General features: G+C 33.7%; 1 protein-coding gene across 1 annotated transcript in view; it reads left to right on the top strand.

Annotated features, from left to right (window-relative positions):
* The window catches only part of SEMA3D (semaphorin 3D), a 186486-nt gene extending 169770 nt beyond the window's left edge, over window positions 1-16716 (top strand). Inside the window, exons 17-18 of the mRNA XM_036931702.2 lie at window positions 5377-5516; window positions 12404-16716. Of these exons, the coding sequence (XP_036787597.1) occupies window positions 5377-5516; window positions 12404-12829 (566 nt within the window). The 3' untranslated portion in view covers window positions 12830-16716. The remainder of the gene's footprint in view (window positions 1-5376; window positions 5517-12403) is intronic.
* The last annotated feature ends 2695 nt before the right edge of the window (window positions 16717-19411 follow it).

Here is a 19411-nt window from a genome sequence, read left to right as displayed (position 1 = left end):
ACACACACACACACACACACACACACACACACACACACACCCCTGGAGGAAGAAAAGAACTGCCTTCCTTTCATCACATTGTTAGTAACCACCAGAATTGAATAAATCCAAATTTCATGGTCTGTAACCAATAGCCCAGCAGTTTTCTTAATTCAAAAACAGAACAGTTATTTATAACTCATAATTTCATTCAGAAAAATAAGCTATAGTCCAGAACGGTATGTTTGACTTCTCGTTCTAATGTGTAGGTGAGTTACTGTCATGTCCACTGTTTTATTTAGCAATTGTTACTGTGTGTGTGTGTATGATTTCTTACATGTACACATGTGATTTATCATAAATTGTTATAAGTGTTGAACAGGATACAACAATGAACAAAAAAGAAAATCTGTGCATTCATGGAACTTACATTCAGGTGTGTGTTCAGGGAGGGAGCAGGCAATAAACATAAAAACAAGTCAAATACATGCTATGTTAGATAATAATATATGCTATGAAGAAAGTGATGTAAAACACAGTTCCTGCCAAGGCATTCACAGTTATTGTCTCCACTTCACCACATCCCATTCCTGCTATAGCCCACTGCATAGTCATTTTAATCATTATCATCACTCTACCCAATCCATTTTTTGGGAATTTTGTGAACTGGTTATAACCCATTTGTAGCTTGCATCAGCCATAGTGGGAGTTTTTACACCCAGAAAATTAGTAAGCCCTACAAATCAGGCTTTCTGTTTTCAAGGAGATGGTGTCCCACATGGTGCCACATGCTTTGGTTTTCCTCTTATATTTCAGGCTGCTCCCTCAAAGTGATCTTTCCTTTTCATCCCACCATCTAAATATCTAAATAGTCTCTGCCTATCTCCCTAATAATGCCAATCTCAGTGCCATCAGAGGCAATTTGACTCGCAAATTCATAGTCCAGTTCTGAACTCTCCCCTGTGTGCCAGACATGCCATGCCCCCTCGGAACCTGTCTTTGATGCTTAATAAGCATTTCAAATCGTATCTGAGGAAGAATTTTTGTTATCTTTTCTAGAACCTACTCATTCTTTGGACTTGCCCGTATTAACAAACAGCACCACCATTCACTCAACTGCTTAGGTGAAAAAGCAGCCAGGAGACATCTTTTTGTTTCTCTCTTTCACATCCTAGCACTAGACCTCCCAGTAGGTCCCTTCGGCTCTATGGCCCAGCTACCACCACTGCTCCTCACCTCCATGCATGCCGACCTCACTGAGCCACCATACCTCTTCAGTAGCTGCTTGACTGGTCTCCCTACTTCCATGCGTGCTCTCCTCTTCAGTTTTTACTCCACTTAGTAGCCAGAGTAACCTTTGTAAACACTTTAGTCAGATCACGTCATTCCCTTACTCAAAATCTTTCCCTGGCTTCTTAGAACAATTGGTAAAATATCCATAGCCTTTACCATGGCCTACAGACTCTATCTGATCTGGTCCCTGATGCATCCCGTGACCCTCTCTCACATCACTGTGAGTAAGGCATTTCTTAGAGATGCCTTTTCTGACTGTCCAATCTGAAATACTTTCCTCGCCTTCTTCCCCTTATTCCCTAATTTGCTTTATTTTTATTGGTAGTGTACAACACTGCCAGAAACTATTCTTTATTTACTCATTCACTTGATTACTTTGTCTCTGTCACTAGAACATAAGTTTCTTGAGGGCAGTGAACTTGCCTATTATAGTCACCAGTATATCCCCAGCATCCAAAGCAATGTCAGTGTGGTAGGCACTTGAGAATGTTTTGCTAACTATTTTAAAACATTATTGTATACAACTTTTATATCTTTAAAAATTCATAGTAATAGAATATTATGTATAAATTATAGCTGTGTATATATGTTTATATACATGTGTATATATATGTATATATATATATATGTATATATATATATATATGGACATACATATATTTTACATTTTTTAAATAGGAGTTTTTTTATTGAGGTATTATTGACATAACACTATATTAGCTTCAGGTGTACAACATAATGATACGATATTTGTATATATTGTAAAATGATCACTATACAAATCTAGTTAAATGTCATCACACAGTTACAAAAAAAATTGTTTTTCTTTCAAGATTTACTGTTAGCAACTTTGAAATATGCAGTACATTTTTAAAAACTCTAGTCTTCATGCTATACATTACACCTCCATGGCTTATTTATTTTATGCAAAGTCTGTACCCTTTGATCCCTTTCACTGATTTTCACTCATTTTGCATCCCCACGCCCACCTCTGGCAATCACCAATCTGTTCTGTGTATCTATGAGCTTGGTTTGTTTTTTATTTTTTAAGATTCCACATATAAGTGAGATCATATGGCATTTGTCTTTCTTTGCCTGACTTGTTTAACTTAGCATAATGCCCACAAGGTCTATTGTCACAGATGGCAAGCTCTCCTTCTCTCTTTATAAAAGGCTGAATAATATTCTATTATGTGCATATACCACATCTTCTTTATCCATTCATTCATTCATGGACACAGGTTGTTTCCATATCTTGCCTATTATATATAATGCTGCAGTGAACATGGAGGGTGCATATATCTTTTTGAATTAGTGTTTTTGTTTTCTTTGGATAAATACCCAGCAGTGGAATTGCTGGATCATATGGTTTTTCTATTTTTTAATTTTTTGAGAAACCTCTATACTGTTTTCCATAGTGGCTATACCAGTTTATATTCTTGCCAACAGTGTATGAGGTCTCCCTTTTCTCCACATTCTCATCAATATGTATTATTTCTTATATTTTTGATAATAGCCATTGTGATAGGTTAAGAGGTGGTATCTCGCTGTGGTTTTTATTTTCATTTCCCTGATGATTAGTCAGTTTGAACACCTTTTCATGTACCTGTTGACCATCTGTATGACCATCTGAAAAATGTCAGCTCTTCTGCTCATTTTTTAATTGGATTATTTGGTAGGGGGTTTGGTATTGAGTTGTGTGTTTTTTATGTAATTTCAGTATTAACCCCTCATTAGATATGTGATTTGCAGATGTTTTCTCCCATTCAGTAGGTTGCTATTTCATTTTGCTGATGGTCTCCTTTCATTAGCAGAAGCTTTTTAGTTTGATACAGCCATCTGTGTGTTTTTGCTTTTCTAGCTTGTACTTTTGGCATTAAATTTAAAAAATCATTGACAAGACCCATGTTAAGGAGCTTATTACCTGTGTTTTCTTCTAGGAGTTCTGGGGTTTCAGGGCTTAGATTTAACACTTTAATTCATTTTGAGTTAATTTTTGTATACTGTGCATGTGGCTGCCCAGTTTTCCCATCGTCATTTCTTGAAAAGACTATTCTTTCCCCATTGTATATTCTTGGCTCCCTTGTAATTAATTGACCATATATGTGTGGGTTTACTTCCGGGCTCTCTATTCTGTTTCCTTGATCTATGTTGTCTGTTTTTATGCCAATACCATACTGTTTTGATTACTATAGCTTTATAATAGAGTTTGAAGTCAGAAAGTGTTCTATCACTAGTTTTATTCCTCGTTCTCAAGATAGTTTTAGGCTATATAGGATCTTTTCTGGTTCTGTACAAATTTTAGGATTATTTGTTACAGTTCTGTGAAAAATCTCACTGGAATTTTGATAGCAATTGCATCTGTAGATAACTTCGGGTAGTATGGATGTTTTAACAATATTAATTCTTCCATTCCATAAGAATGGAGTATCTTCCTATTTATTTGTGTTTCCTTCAATTTCTTCCATTAATGTCTCTTAATTTTCAGTGTACAAATCTTTCACTCCTTGCTTAAATGTATTCTAGGTATTTTATTCTATTTGGTGCAATTATAAATGGGATTGTTAAAAATAGGAAATTTAGAACTCAGAAATGAAATAAACATCCCTGAAACCACACCAAATTCATTTCCAGTCAGACTGATGATACACTAATGACTTTGTTGTCAAAGGACACTGTTTTTGCTAATTTGAAAAAGGATTTCATGCAATCAGCTATTTCACTTGTTTAGTGATTTCACTGATTTATTTTTTACTAGACTAACCAGTCTTTGGTTGAATCAGTCTAATTGAGTTTTTCCTGAGCACTTGCCTCATCACATAACAATCAACCTGCATCTTCCCAGCATGCTCAGGAAATAGTATCTGTTACTATGAAATGATCCATGTCTTTCTCATCCATGATCAGCCCTAGTAATCTTTCTGTGCATTAGAAATTTATCAAGTGTGAAAATTGTAGATATAATCTGGCAAATTGGCTGAGATCATGGATAGATTGCAGGTTTCAAATGGAATCCACACATTTTGAAGGTTAGGTGAGTTTAATTCGTAATAGTGTCAGCATGCTTGACTTAATCACTGTTAGTAAAACATAAATACATTCAAAAAGAAGTTTCTTGAATAGAAAGCCTAGCTATTGGATGTATGTGTATTCATGCTATTTGTTGATAATTTTGTATGCTTAGGTTTAGGATTTGCTTGCATCTCTTAAGCCTTACTCTCTGGTTTATGCCTAAAATGATAAGTAGGCCCATCTGCAGAATTGAGACATTTGAATATACAATGAAAAAGTGCAGTTTTGGGCCAGGGTGAGCAGCTGTCATTTTTTATTTGATCAAATTTGAGCTACAGGTCTTAGATCACACATGGGACACAGCCTTTGGCTACTCTGGATGGAATGTATTTCAGATGGTGCAGTTAAGAGAATAAGGTGTCTGAAACACTGTTCTTTTAGCATCCCATTAACTATCTTATAGCAAATGCATGCTGGGCTAAAATATCCATCTTTAAATAACAGAGAGCATTTTTTGGTAGATAATACAGAAAAGATCCAGATTCTGACTACTAGAGCATCTAGCTTATCATCATCATTATAGAATTTCATCAAGTGAGACCACTGTACTTAACTTTTCTGACATCAGAATTTCTTAATGTTAAATGTTCAGTTCTGTGGACCAATTCATGATAAAATTTCTCTGTAAAGATGAATTAAATTGCTCTTCCAGAACTATGTACAAAATTGCTTATATTTTATATAAATTAAAAGGTTTTAAGGCATTACAATATGGTAAAGTCTTATTCATTTCAGCTCAGAGAAAGAGACTCAGTGTTTAGAGTTTGTGAATGCTTATTTTTAAAAAATCAGTTGCAAATAGTTTAATATATTGATGAAAGGGCAATAATTGTAATTCAGGGATAGAGTTTTAAAAATCAATCTATTGGATAGTATTTGACTCTTACATAACAATACTATAACAAGAGTTTCCTTTCTCTTTAATAATGTGTATGATTTTTCCCACATGGCATCTATTCTAAATCAGTCTATTTTCCCATTGCTTTTAAAATCAGGTCAAGGTTAATATCCTATTCCATGTTTGCTTTCCAGGCACTAATCATGAAACTGCTGATGAAAAGGTGATTTTTGGCATTGAGTTTAATTCAACCTTTCTGGAGTGTATACCTAAATCCCAACAAGCATCTATTAAGTGGTATATCCAGCGATCAGGAGATGAACATCGAGAGGAGGTAAGTTGTAGTCATCAAGAATGCACACCTTGAGGGAATTAGTATAAAACTTATATCAAGTTTTGGTTGTGAGAGATGTTAAACTTTTAGTGCCATATGATGCTCTCATCACTGTTTGATAATAAAGAAAGTAACAGTTTTTACTGATAACATCAAAGGTAATAAAGCCTTTGAGATAAGAATAGGCTAATTTAATTTAAAAAGTGTTAATAAAATACATTTAAAAGCAGATTGGATTTTTAAAAGAAATTTACAGAATTTTTTTCAACTTCTTAAATTTTTATAGATTGTATTTTAGAAAAATTCTCTGATCAAGAACAGGAACACATTATTTCCCCCCACAGTAGGACAGTGACTAAATTTAATTCATATGATGTTCAATATTAATCATCAAGTAAAACATGGCATGTATAAAATAGAAATATCTATATCCATATAACTGCTAAGTTGGAAAAATATCTTGACATGTACCTTTTCAACCTTACATATTAAAATTAAATCAAAAGAGGGAAAACTAATATGGATATTCTATTCATCTTTTAACATTTTTCTGTTTCAGTCTTCTAACACATACACATGATTGAAACATATCACAGAGATTTTGTGAGGTAGATAGGTTATATTTTGCTGAATTTAATTAGATGAGTTTGGGGAGTCTGAGAAATCCTATTTAATATTATTTGAATGTCATGAAACAAAGGTTAATTAGCGGAATTTTTATTTTTCTATTTCAGTGCCTAAGAAAAACCAGTAATACAGGGTTTAGAGTTCTAAAATTTCTGATGTTAAACTAAGAACATTGTAATAAGTAATGGGATGAACACAGGATTCACAATTAGTTATGTCTTGAGTTGAATCATCGTCCTGTGTCCTTTGGTAAATATAACTGAGCCCTTCTGGACCAGTATTTTCTAATGAGAACAAAATAATTCAAAAGTTGCTGTGAAAATAAAATGAGAAAATATGTATGAGAATGTGATTTTCAAAGCAGAGGATTAGTCATAAGTGTAAACTATGCACATAAAGTTGCAGATACTCTATCCGGGAGATGCGTGGAAGAGGAAACAGTACTGATCCTGTGTTCAGCTGGATGCTGAGGATTCATGGACAGGCTGCTCCTTCTCTCACACTGTTTCTCTGTCACACAAGTAGCTGGACCAAATGTTCTCTAAAATGCCAGCCTCCTTGATAAGTCTGTAAACATTTGAAATAGTATATGTAATCAATCAAACTTTAGTATAGAAAAGTGGTTCTCAACTTCAGGCTATGTTGTTTCCAGAGCATTCACATTTGCCAATATTGGAGACATCTTTGGTTGTCACAGGGGTGGTGGGTGGCAGGCACTACTGACATCTGGTGGGTGGAGGTGAGGGATGATGCTGAACATCCTATTGTGCACAGTCCCTCACAGTAAAGAATTAACTGGCTCCAGTTATTAGTAATGCTGAGATTGGAAAACCTTGGAATAAAATAATCAAATTTTATCATAAGAAATTAGTTTAAAGATGAATTCCACTATTACATTAAGCAAGTAATTTCATTATCTTCATCTAAGATCTTTAAGAATAATTTTTTCTATCAAAATGTTAACCTTTTACATACTTAATACCAAAAGGAATAATTCCATTCTTCATTATGTCAAATTTCTCCATTAGAATTTGATTTTTCATCATTACTGACATGTATAAATTCAAAGATTATGGCAAATCCATATTTACACTAAAAGTTTATCTTAAAGGTCTCATTTTTTACTGGTACATATTAAAGTGTTATCTGACATAGAAATAATTATGTAATTTTGAAATATAAAGCATTTACTTTTTATCCAATAAAAAAGTAGGAATGTTAAAACAGGAGGAATGTTATCTGATTTTTTTAACATATAGATTTTCTTTTTGATACATTGCAATATTTTATTTTTAAATGTTTCAAACCAGTATTGTTAATTTAGTGGTTAAGAAAGTTTGATAATTTCTTTTCAATTAAATATGATTCTAAGAATGTTATTTTCTTCCATGGCAAATCCAATCCAACTTTTTAAAAAACTATGGTACTATGCCTGGGGGTAATCTCCCAGTTATAGATACAAACATTTGCCTATTCATATTTGTACTCACATCTTTCATATTCCTGAAAATGCTATGCATGACTTTAATGTACCTGTAAGGTACCTTTTAACAGTATATCATACAGTCATGGTAGTACCATGGTCCATGAATTTCAATGGAGCAGAAATAGTGTATTTATTGGACTTCATTTAAAAGTATCTTAGCTATAATATTTCCACTGGTATTTCGATCTGTCTTTATAAATAGGTAGTTACACATTGTCTAGGAACTGCAATACTGCTTCCTGAGCTAAGGGAAAGGGCAAAATCCAGGCTAGATTTGAAGCATTTTCCTCAGCAGGATACTTTCTGCTTCTCACCAAGGTCACAGTTTGAAGTCTTTCCTCCATTCAAAAAAAGCCTGAGGGAGAGGCCAGGATCTCCTGTGGCCCAGAGGCTATCACCGGGTTTCTCTCCCAGGAGGAGAACATTTCCTTACTGAGCTGTTTCACAGTTGGGTACCATTGGGGAAGGTCATGAGTCAGTTATCTGCTGACTTTCTTTTAAAGCTGTTCTTGAAATTGATGTTGTTTGTGTTGTAACTAGCAAGTTAATCGGCAGGCCCCAAGCTTCTGTTGAACTTTGAGATCTGAATAAATAAAAGAGGTAATACCTTATGCCATTTGCAGTGATGCCTTTTCTGTGGATTTTTAAAATATTTTTTAAAATCTTCAGATATTTCCATTTTTCTCTTTTCAGGTGTTGGTTTTATTTTTGTTCTTGTTACTATAAAGCAACATAAATGGTTTTGAAAATATAGTAACACATAAAGAACTATGAGTCCTCTAAGTATAGATAAACCCGCATACTATTTTGATGTATATTCCAGGTTTTATTTTCCACTAACCATTATACTGTGAGCATTTTCCTTTATCATTCCGTTTTAGTATCATGTTTTTCTGTTCCCCACCACCCTATGCCACAGTCATCCATGGATGTTTCATGTCTTATTTAAATAACTCCTATTTTCTCTTTTAAAAATAATTGATTTCTTATATATAAATCTTTCTCTGCTTTTCTAACAATTTTCTTAGGACAAATTCTCAGAAGTAAGATAAATGAAGTAAATGCTTTTATTACCTTTATGGCATTTGATAAACAACTGTATATTGTTAATTTCCTATCACAATCACATTAGTGCCTTTTCTGAACTCCTGCGACAAAATTGTGTTTTAGAATTTAAGAAAATCATTACTAGTTTGATGTGAAAAATATATTGTGTAAATGTCTGTTTCTTAGACTATTACTGGATGTGAACTTATTTTCTCATGTTTCTTGGCTGTTGGTTCATTTCTATTTGGGGAATTGCTTTACCCGTAATTGGCTTAGTTTATGTCAGTGTATTCATTTAGAAATGATTATAACAAGCACCTTATATATTACAGATATTAACATTTTAATACTATACATATTATAGGTAACTTTTATACCCCTAAAATTTTTTCTCTGTTCCTAACATTAAAAAGTTGTATATTTTATATAAATAAATCTATGAATTTATATCTTGCAAATTCTCACTTGTTATACTTAGAAACTCCTTCCCCAATGAAACAGCAAGTATATTCTTTCTAATTATTTTATGATTTTATTTTTATAATTACAGTTTATATTTTATATTTGCATTTACTCAGATACATTAAATTAATCTAGGAGTGAGTTATGTTCTAATTCAGTTTTTTTCTTTTACATAATGAACCAGTTGCCTTAGCATTACTTTTATAAAAGTCTTTCTTCTATGTTTGTTGAAGAGAGGAGATATTCTTGAACCCTGGATACTTCCAAGACACATACAATGCTTTAGCTATGAAAAAACTGACAGGTGAATTATCTGCAAAGGAATTATCATTAGGCTGCTATTATCAGAGAATGAAGTCCCTGACCTTTACCTGCTGCTTAGTACCGAAATGTCCTTTGTCCCTTTCCATGTTACTCTTCTCATTGTAAATGAATTGCCCTTCACTGAAGATCTACATTTAATAATGCCAAGTATATTATCCTTGTTCACATTAGGCAAATGGATAGTCAACCCCAGTTCAAGCATGGTTCTGATTTGTAAAGCTAAGCAGTTTTTACTTATCACTTCTAGAGTGGAGAAAATTCCATGAGTTAAAATCAGTGACCAGAGATTACATTATCTCTCTGTCGAGGAGCTGAATTTTCTAAATTGACTGGGCTGACATTTCACTGTCTAGATACAGTCTGCATAATGCATCCTATTCCAGCATGGAATGAGAGCATTACAGAGCATGAGAATGTAAAGTAGGCAAATGTTAATCAACCACTTAATTTCTGGGTCATAGATGTCTATCTCTAGATTACAAAAAGGCTATGAAAATATATCAATTCAAACTATTTTAATAGAGATACTAGTTTATTAAAGGCAAAGAAGAAGACTTAATTACCTAATATTATTAGATAAATCCAGAAAGAAATTTATTAAAGCAAGTTTTATATTTATAAATCAAAAACTAAAGAAAATGTGGGCATCCTATGGATGAGAGGAAAGGTGAAGCACCGTGGTAAGTGATGAAATGCTAGGAGTTTATGACACTGAATGCAGTAGGAACGGTAGTAGACTGGAAAGGAGGGAAGGGAAACAGATTTCAGAGTAAAACAACCTTAGTGGGATACAAAAAAGAAAACAGCCAAGCTAATGATGAAGTGTTAAATAATATGTGTGAAATCAAAGTTAAAATTTCTTCCTGTCAGAAGATTAACGAGAACAGTATAAAGTAGTAAGTCAGAACTGTGACAGTCTCTAAAAGACACATTCAGTGCAGTTTAAACATTAGCAAGAATACTAGTTATATAAAGAAAATCTGGGGATGAACTGGACAGAATTCACCCACTTTGATTTTTATACTAATAACCACAGGCCATTTTCTGTTAAGATGATTACAGAAATAAAGGCTTCAGAACATTACGTCTTCAGCAACATGGCTGTAGTGTATAATGTTGCTAATAATGCATCACACTTTAACCTACAAAGAGCTTTACTTTTAATCCCCTGAGTACACCATATGCTATGTCACCAGCTTGATAAATGGGAGGCCAGTCAGGGAAGATAAATGAATAGTTATAGGAAGCAGAGCAGATAAGGACTAGAACCTTGGCTATGGAGTCAGAATATGATCTAAGATGTATTTAAAAAATTTTTTTATTCCTACAATAAAATTAAAGGAAAAAAATACATGCAGTGTGTTAAATTTGAGACTGACATTTCTATTTAAGATTGGCCCTTTATTTTAGGCAGAAGATGCCTATGGTTTCTAAGAATGTAAGTGAATTCAAGGTTACTTTGTATTACAATAGCATTTTAGAGCATCTGGGCCTTTAGAATAAATCTATTTGAAAAAAGTACTACATACCCAACTCACCAAAAGGGCACAGTAAAGGAAACAAACAAACAAAACTCTGCTGGTGTGGATTCCATGTAGAGCAAAGGCAGGGCTGGAGACCACTCAGCCTCATTAACCAAGGATCTGAGCTGTGACCTGCCTGTGGCCTCGCGTGGTACGCCGCCAACTGCACCTCTCTGGCACACAGGGTGGTTGGCTACATACTTGCTAGCTAACTGGACTGGGAGCCAGAGATGTTTCTTTTCCTTTTCTCATATTTCCAGAATGGGACGGTTTTTTTCCCTACATATTTTTCACATAAAGATGCAGAGTATAGTCCACCCACTGTGAAGAAATTTAATTTAGCCATCTTTATGCCTCCTTGATTTCCCTCCACTAACAGTCTACAATACAGGGGCAGATGTGTAAACTGGGAAATCTTCCAGAATTCTTTGCTGTTTTTGTTGTTCCACTTAATGCCAAGCCACTTAGCGATACTCCACATTAAGCAGGGCTCTTGTGTGGATAAACAGGCCTCTAGTTTTATTGAAGATAGGTTTGCTATTCACACCAGATTGTGAACCAGGCAAGCTGAAATGTTTGAACTGTCTTTCAGTGCCATTGCTTCAAAGGGTGAAGAGCATCACATTTCAGGGGAGGCTTTTTTAGTTCGTAGAGCTTTCTCACACTTGAAATCACACTGCCATGTTACAGTATACCAAGGTATGGCAAATATTTCCACAAATGACATAGTCTAGCATATCATATGTACACACAGTATCAAAATTCAATCCATAGTAAAAAGGGAAATTCAGCTTTAAATGTTGCTAACCTTCCGACTATGGTACTACTCAGTTACAGCTCTAACAGCTACAAGGCTATATCCATGCTTTTCTACTTGACTTTTAACAAGTCACCACTTACAGTTTCCATATGCTGTTCAGACCATTTATTTGGTGATATCTAGAAAACAGGGAATTCATTTTGGAATCATTGTTCTAGTCTTCAAACAGGTAGTAGCATGCAATAAAGGTCTTTTTCTACACAATGACTGCAAATGCCACATTTTAGCTCTGAAATTTCGATACTGGTTGGTGAACAATCCATACACTAATTGTATTTGAAATCTCTGTAAAAAGGTCAGTTGATAGTTTACAGTTTTACTTCATTAATTTTCACAGCTTCTCATTCCTATCTGTAGACTGGGAGAAAAACTATCTATATGTTCAGTGAGACATAGTAAAATGTAAACATGCATCTGTGGGAACCATTACTTTAGGTGAGTTTTTCACTCTCTTCGACTGTGGCTGTCAATATTGTTTGATGACAGAAAGACTGGGAATAAATCTTCTGGATTTATCTAAGTAAAACTATGTAGCCTGTTTTCATTTGCCCATAGCGCTCTGTTTTCATTTATTACCTACATTTTTCCAATTCTGCAGTTGAAATCTGATGAAAGGATCATCAAAACAGAATATGGGCTACTGATTCGAAGTTTGCAGATGAAGGACTCTGGGATGTATTACTGCAAAGCACAGGAGCACACTTTCATCCACACCATAGTGAAGCTGACTTTGAATGTCATTGAGAATGAACAGATGGAAAATACCCAGAGGGCAGAGCATGAGGAGGGCCAGGTCAAAGATCTGTTGGCTGAGTCACGGTTGAGATACAAAGACTACATCCAAATCCTGAGCAGCCCAAACTTTAGCCTCGACCAGTACTGCGAACAGATGTGGCACAGGGAGAAGCGGAGACAGCGAAACAAGGGCGGCCCAAAGTGGAAGCACATGCAGGAAATGAAGAAGAAACGAAATCGAAGACATCACAGAGACTTGGATGAACTTCCTAGGGCTCTGGCCACGTAGTTTTCTATTTAATTTAAAGAAAAGAAATTTTTACCTGCAAAAATACTGTCTTCTGTCGGGTACATCCCTAAACTAACTCATAAGAGTATTCCATAGAGTTGTTCTAAGTCACAAGAACAATCATCTGAATAAGACTGTTACGGCAGATATGGAATTAATAAGGGCAGTTAATTCATCTGAACCACTTTTCCTACAACTAAACTTGTACCTGCAAAGTATCAGATTGTCTGCAAAATAAGGGCTTACTCTTTGTGAATGTTCTGTGTTTGGAGTTTTTTAATCTAATACAGCATGTAAATAGTTGAGCTAAGCAAGCATCAAATTTGATACTTGTTCTAAGGTGCTTTATTTCCCTTGCACGGCCATCAAGGATGGAGTTTACCATACAGTTGTGCTGTATGTTCTCACGAACATATACATCATTCCACTCTAGAACTGATTACCTTGTAATAGGAATGGGAGGGAAGACACAAATTCATGCACTCACATTATCCGCAGGAACTTTCCCAGTGAGCCAGCCATTCACTCTCAGTGCATGGTTTAGGAATTTGGAGAGGTGCATGATTTCTTTCAGACCACGGGGCTTACATTTAGTGTTCTGCAGTGTTGATTTACTGAAAGGTATAGATACTCTTCGCAGGATTCCTTATGACTTGTCAGGAGTAACAGTTTCACAGAGAGAAGTTGGTGCTCAGTTATGTGTTTCTAGAATATATGCTGAGCTTTACAGAGACAGAATGCTTAATAAATGTTTTAGTAAGATAGGGAAAGCACTGTAATAAAATAAGGGAAACATCATGATGTATATTGCATCCTAATGGGAAGGCATGCAGATGGAATTTGTTGAGAGATAGCCATAAATTCTGGCTTTGGGGAAAACTCATATCCACATAAAAAGGAAGAACAATCACAAATAAACTGGGTGAAATGTAATGTAGCTTAATTCACTAGAGTATAAGTAGCTGCCAATTTGTAATCCATCTGTTAAAAAAATTCTAGATCATAACAAACTGCCAGCAAAAGTCTAAGGAGAAGTAAATTTTCTAAAGGATCATGGGAAGAATGAACACAAATTTATTTACAACCAATGGGATTTTATTATGTACTTTTTTCTAAGAATTCATATACTCTGTAAATTATTTCCATTTACTGCCTTTATTCTCTCCTGAATATTAGATTATTGAATTTTCTTTGACTGAATAGTAAGAAAACACTATATATGTAGAGAGAGAATTAGGTAAACAGCAGTGGTGGGGAGTAGGGAAATATATTTATTGAATAACAGAACAAATGCACAAATTTTTATAACGGAAAGGGTTAAATTAACTCTTTGACATCTTTTCTTCACACAGTCTTTTTGCATATCTGAGATTATACTGTAATTCGAGTAGCATTGCTTTAGTAATTTAATAAACCTACTGCACATAAAGAAAGCAAACTCACAACATTAACATAAACATTTTTTAAATATTTTGTTAGTACTTTCAAATGTTTCCAATTTGACTTTCCCTCTGAAAATGTATGGTGTGTTTCTGCCTGTTTGAGCAGGGCTCACCTTTCTTTCCTTCTTAAAGCACAAAACCCTTCGCCTTCTTCTGTTTTGCCTTTCCATGCCCTTTTTAGTGTGAAATGAAAAATTAGTCACTTCCTCACATGGAAGGCAGCTTTTCAGAAAACTAAATTGCAGACATTGCTCGTTTCTCATGCATTCTCCAAGTCTTGCAAGAAAAGCCTGTGGGAGTTTGTATGAGAAGCAACTTAGTGCAGAGTTCAGTATCATGTCTGTGACTAGCTTTATGTTCAAAACCTTCTATCTTACATTCATTTTATTTGCCTTGCTTACCTATCTCAAAGTAGTCACACTGATATCTATAAGGTTAAGTACCCCTTTTGATATGATGCTCATAAATATTTGCAGATGTTTCACTATAGGGAAAACTTAAGGAAGAAAGCTTTTTTAAAAAAAGTGAACCAGAAACAATCACTCTTAAAAAGTAATGCATAAGAATAGTGGTAGTAGTATCAGACTGCTAATTGAATATCCTAACAGGAGTCTTTATAGCTATTGATTTGCTGGGTTAAAAATGTTTGAGGAACTCAGCAAGCTCAAAGCAAATAAATGGGAGCATGTTTCATTTTTAAAAGATTTCCACATATTTACAGAGCAGACAATAATGGTCAAGTTATGGATGGATTTCAGAAAATTACATGAAGCTCTAATGTTATAAAGGACTTATGAAAATAAATTTGGTTTTCATCAAAATATGAATGTCCAAACCATTTTAAATTACTTCTTTCTAATCTTAGTTGTTCAGACAAAATTTTGGGAACTATTTTACTTTATAGCTAATATTCTGGTTGATTTGGATCTAAAACTATTATTTTATGACAATTACTGAAAATATATTTGAAATATTGTTCGTAAAATAAAATGTCATATAATAAAAGCATATGGACAAAGATTTATGTGTATTTATAAAGACAGAGGACATCTAAGTTATGCTTAATATTTTAACATTTTAATTGCTTTAAAACCCTTAGAAGAACAGTGTGAATATATTAAATATAGAGATGAGACACAATATGTACTTCCTTAGACTAAAGGTTTTACCAACTTTTCATTGAAATAATGAAAAATTAAATTATAGTTAATAACTTCAAATACATGTGCTAAGAAATCAGGTATCTATGGAGAGGTCTTAAATGTCTATGTTTATTCTTGGTTTCATATTTTTCTCCTTTGTTTAGGATACATCTGTCTTTAACTTCATATTCTCACCTGCATTTTATTCCAGTTATTTATGCTGCTAAATGCAATCCTGCATGTCTGCATTCATTTACATTCAATTTATTAGGAATTTTAAGAGGTTGTTTAGAAATGGATATGCTAAGTAATTAATTTATATAGAATCTTATTTTTTTTCAAAATGATGAAACACTACATTCACATTACCAAATAAACATTTTTGAAACCAACCTAATTCTTTATGAGATGCAAAAGTAGTCATAGAGAAGTCTAGAATTTTGTAAAGCCACAACAGTAGAAGAATTATAATTTATGCCAAATTTAATCAATCTGTTGGCTAAGTAATGCCCATTTACAATACGCTGCCTAGAAAAGTCTTACCCTTGAATTTTGCCTCTGGTCTATATTTCAGTTCTTTATATGCTATTAAGTATTTTTCCTGCTGAATTGTATAGACTAAACTAAAATAATAAGTTTACTGTTTTGGAACATTATCAAAAATTAAATTTTCAATGAAATTTTGATATTACCCAGATTGTCTGCAGAATATTGAACAAAAGCATTAATTAAACACTGATATTTTAAACTTAAATATAAGGAACATTGTACATATATCATACACACAAATGGAAATCAAAACTGAAATAGCTTCTCCTTAGAATGTTACATTTGTCTTAGACAACATGTTGGAACTGATTGGAATACAGTTTAGAGAACAAGAAATATTTGAAATGCTTTTATAGAAAAATATGTTTTACTCACAGTAAATGACCACAGTATTTAAATAATTCAGCATACACATGAGGTTAAAAATAGGATCAAAAAGTCCAAGATTCTACACTTTGACAGTGTGAAGACAAGAACATGCACATGATAATACCTCTCATTTAAATATTTTGTAGTATAAAGTATTTATGGGAAGTTTGATATAGATGCTTTTTTGGGGGAAGGACAAGAATCAGTTGATTGTGTAATTTAATTCTGGTATTGTAAGTGGTTAACAATCAATTTTAAATTTATAGTTTTGCTATTTTAAAAGAAATGTAGTCTTGTAATCTAAAATAATAAAACATTGTTAAATGTATATTTTGGTTGTATTAAATAAAACACAAACATTACCGTTCTATGGTTATAAACAGAATGTTGGTTTGTGTGCAAGTTTTCTTTTCAGTCCCTAAACACAGTAACCAATTTTTACCCATGAAATTGCACTCAATCAAATACTAAAGACAATATTTCCTGACAGTTTTCAATTGCTGTATTTTGCACTGCTAAGTGAAGTGTACAATAACTTCCCTTATGACTGGTGGACTGAGATGAACATTACTCCACAAGTAACTACTTTTAAGATTTTCAATTACCAACAGGTATTTCTCCAGAGAAATTCGAATGGCCAGCAGGCATATGAAAAGATGCTCCACATAGCTAATCATCATAGAAATGCAAATCAAAACCACAATAGATATCACCTCACACCAGTTAGGATGGCCACCATTCAAAAGACAAGAAGCAATAAATGCTGGTGAGGATGTGGAGAAAGGGGAACCCTCCTACGGCGTTGGTGGGAATGTAAATTAGTTCAACCATTGTGGAAAGCAATATGGAGGTTCCTCAAACTACAAATAGAAATACAATTTGACCCAGAAATTACACTCCTAGGAATTTACCCAAAGAAAACAAGATCCCTGATTCAAAAAGACATATGCAGCCCTATGTTTATTGCTGTGCTATTTACAATAGCCAAGACATGGAAGCAACCTAAGTGTCCATCAGTAGATGAATGGATAAAGAAGAGGTGGTACATATACACAATGGAATATTATTTGGCCATAAAAAGAAAACAAATCCTACCATTTGCAGCAACATGGATGGAGCTAGAGGGTATTTTGCTCAGTGAAATAATCCAGGTGGAGAAAGACAAATACCAAAAGATTTCACCCATTTGTGGAGTATAATAACAAAGCAAAACTGAAGGAATAAAATAGCAGCAGACTCACAGACTCCAAGAAGGGACTAACAGTTACCAAAGGGAAAGGGCTAGGGAGGGTGGGTGGGGAGGGAGGGAGAGGGGGATTAAGGGCCGCTGTAATTAGCACTCAATATAAGTAGGTCACAGGGAAGGCAGTACAGCACGGAGAACACAAGTAATGACTCTATAGCATCTTACTATGCTGATAGTGACTGTAATGGTGGGGTGAGCACTTGATAATATGAGTGAATGTTGAAACCACAATGTTGCTCATGTGAAATCTTCATAAGATTGTATATTAATGATACTTTAATTTTTAAAAATTTCCAATTATCATCATATAAGTGAAATTTTAAAATACTCATCTATATGTTTAGCTGTATGAGCATAATTTATTAAAGGAATAAGCCAAAGTTTTTTTTTGCTTTGTAAAGGCATGTCTTGAATTTCTAAAGAACATTATATTTCTTGCCAATTTGGTACACACATGAAGGACATTTTGTACTTGTAAATAACAATATTATAACATCCTCCCAAACCTAGTAATGAAATAACTTGAGATAATAGATATTGTATAGAGAAGTGTCAAGTTTTCTGAGTACTCTGATGAACATAAACATGAGAGTTTCCAGTAATGCATAATCTTTAGAAGAAAAAATAATTTGTGTAGGTCAGTCTTAAGTCCTGGAACATGTCCAAGCTGTTACTGTAAATATAATACAACCCAAGATTAATAATTGAAAAAATTCCAGTTGTGTTTGTTTGAATACAGAAAGGCACAGGGGTAATTCTCAAGAAAAAAGAAACAATTTAATATTTAAGTTGAAAAATGAAAGCATGTATAACTACACAGCTTGTTATCTGCACTAATGTGGCTTTACTAGGCCAGGAAACTCTTAGGAAGATGGACTTCAAATTACTTTATTGTTTCAGAAACTCATACACTTTTCCTTTGTATACATATTGATAGAAACACACATCTTGGAGAATGATTTGGGAATATCCGATGAAGTTTAAAATGCAGATACTCCAAAACCAGCATTTCACAATTAAGTATATACCCTGGAGAACCTTCTGTACATATGCAATAATAGACATCTTTAAAAGTATTTATTGTATGATTAATTATAACAGAAAAAAAGAACAATCTATATGTTCTATAAAAGGAGAATGGATAAATTGAAGTATAGTCACGAACTGGATACAGAAGTTTAAAATGAAAAAAATAAACGCTGCATTCATTGACAAAAAAATCTCAGAAACATAATGTTAAAAGTGTAAAATCAAGGAGAGTAGGGATGCAAACAATTATGGTGGGTATATCAAATTTAAAGAAGCAAGTGATATGGGTGCATATATTCATGTGTAAGTAGTAAACGCAAAAACACTTCTGGGAAAGTTAAGCACCAAATTCAAAATAGATTTTCCTCTAAGAAACAAGAGAATGAGGACACAATAATGTTTTATTTATTTAAAAAACATCTAAACCCAATATTATATTTATATTAATTACATACAGTGCATTTGTAGGAACTAGTATATTTAAATATTAATATTTAACAAAGTTGGGCATTGGATTACAATTTAAATGTATTACTCTCAATACAATCTTGTGCGCTTGAGATATTTAATAATAAAAAATAGATTAAGGATCTAAATTTCAAAGAACAAATTAGTAGAATCTGAAGAGAAAGAGAAAAACAATAACAGAAATACTGGATATTCAGCCATCATAATTGATGCGGTCTTCCAGTTCTAGTTACTGTTAAATTATGGACTTCTTGGACACCCTGATTATTTTTAAAACATGACAGCTAGGACCTTGGTTGGCCTCAGGGACCCTGGGACAGTGTCTAGTTTTCAAAGC

This window comes from Manis pentadactyla, chromosome 7 (genome assembly GCF_030020395.1).
Source record: "Manis pentadactyla isolate mManPen7 chromosome 7, mManPen7.hap1, whole genome shotgun sequence".
NCBI lineage: Eukaryota > Metazoa > Chordata > Mammalia > Pholidota > Manidae > Manis > Manis pentadactyla.
Note: the sequence above shows the minus strand (reverse complement) of the source record. Positions and strands in the feature narration are given on the sequence as shown.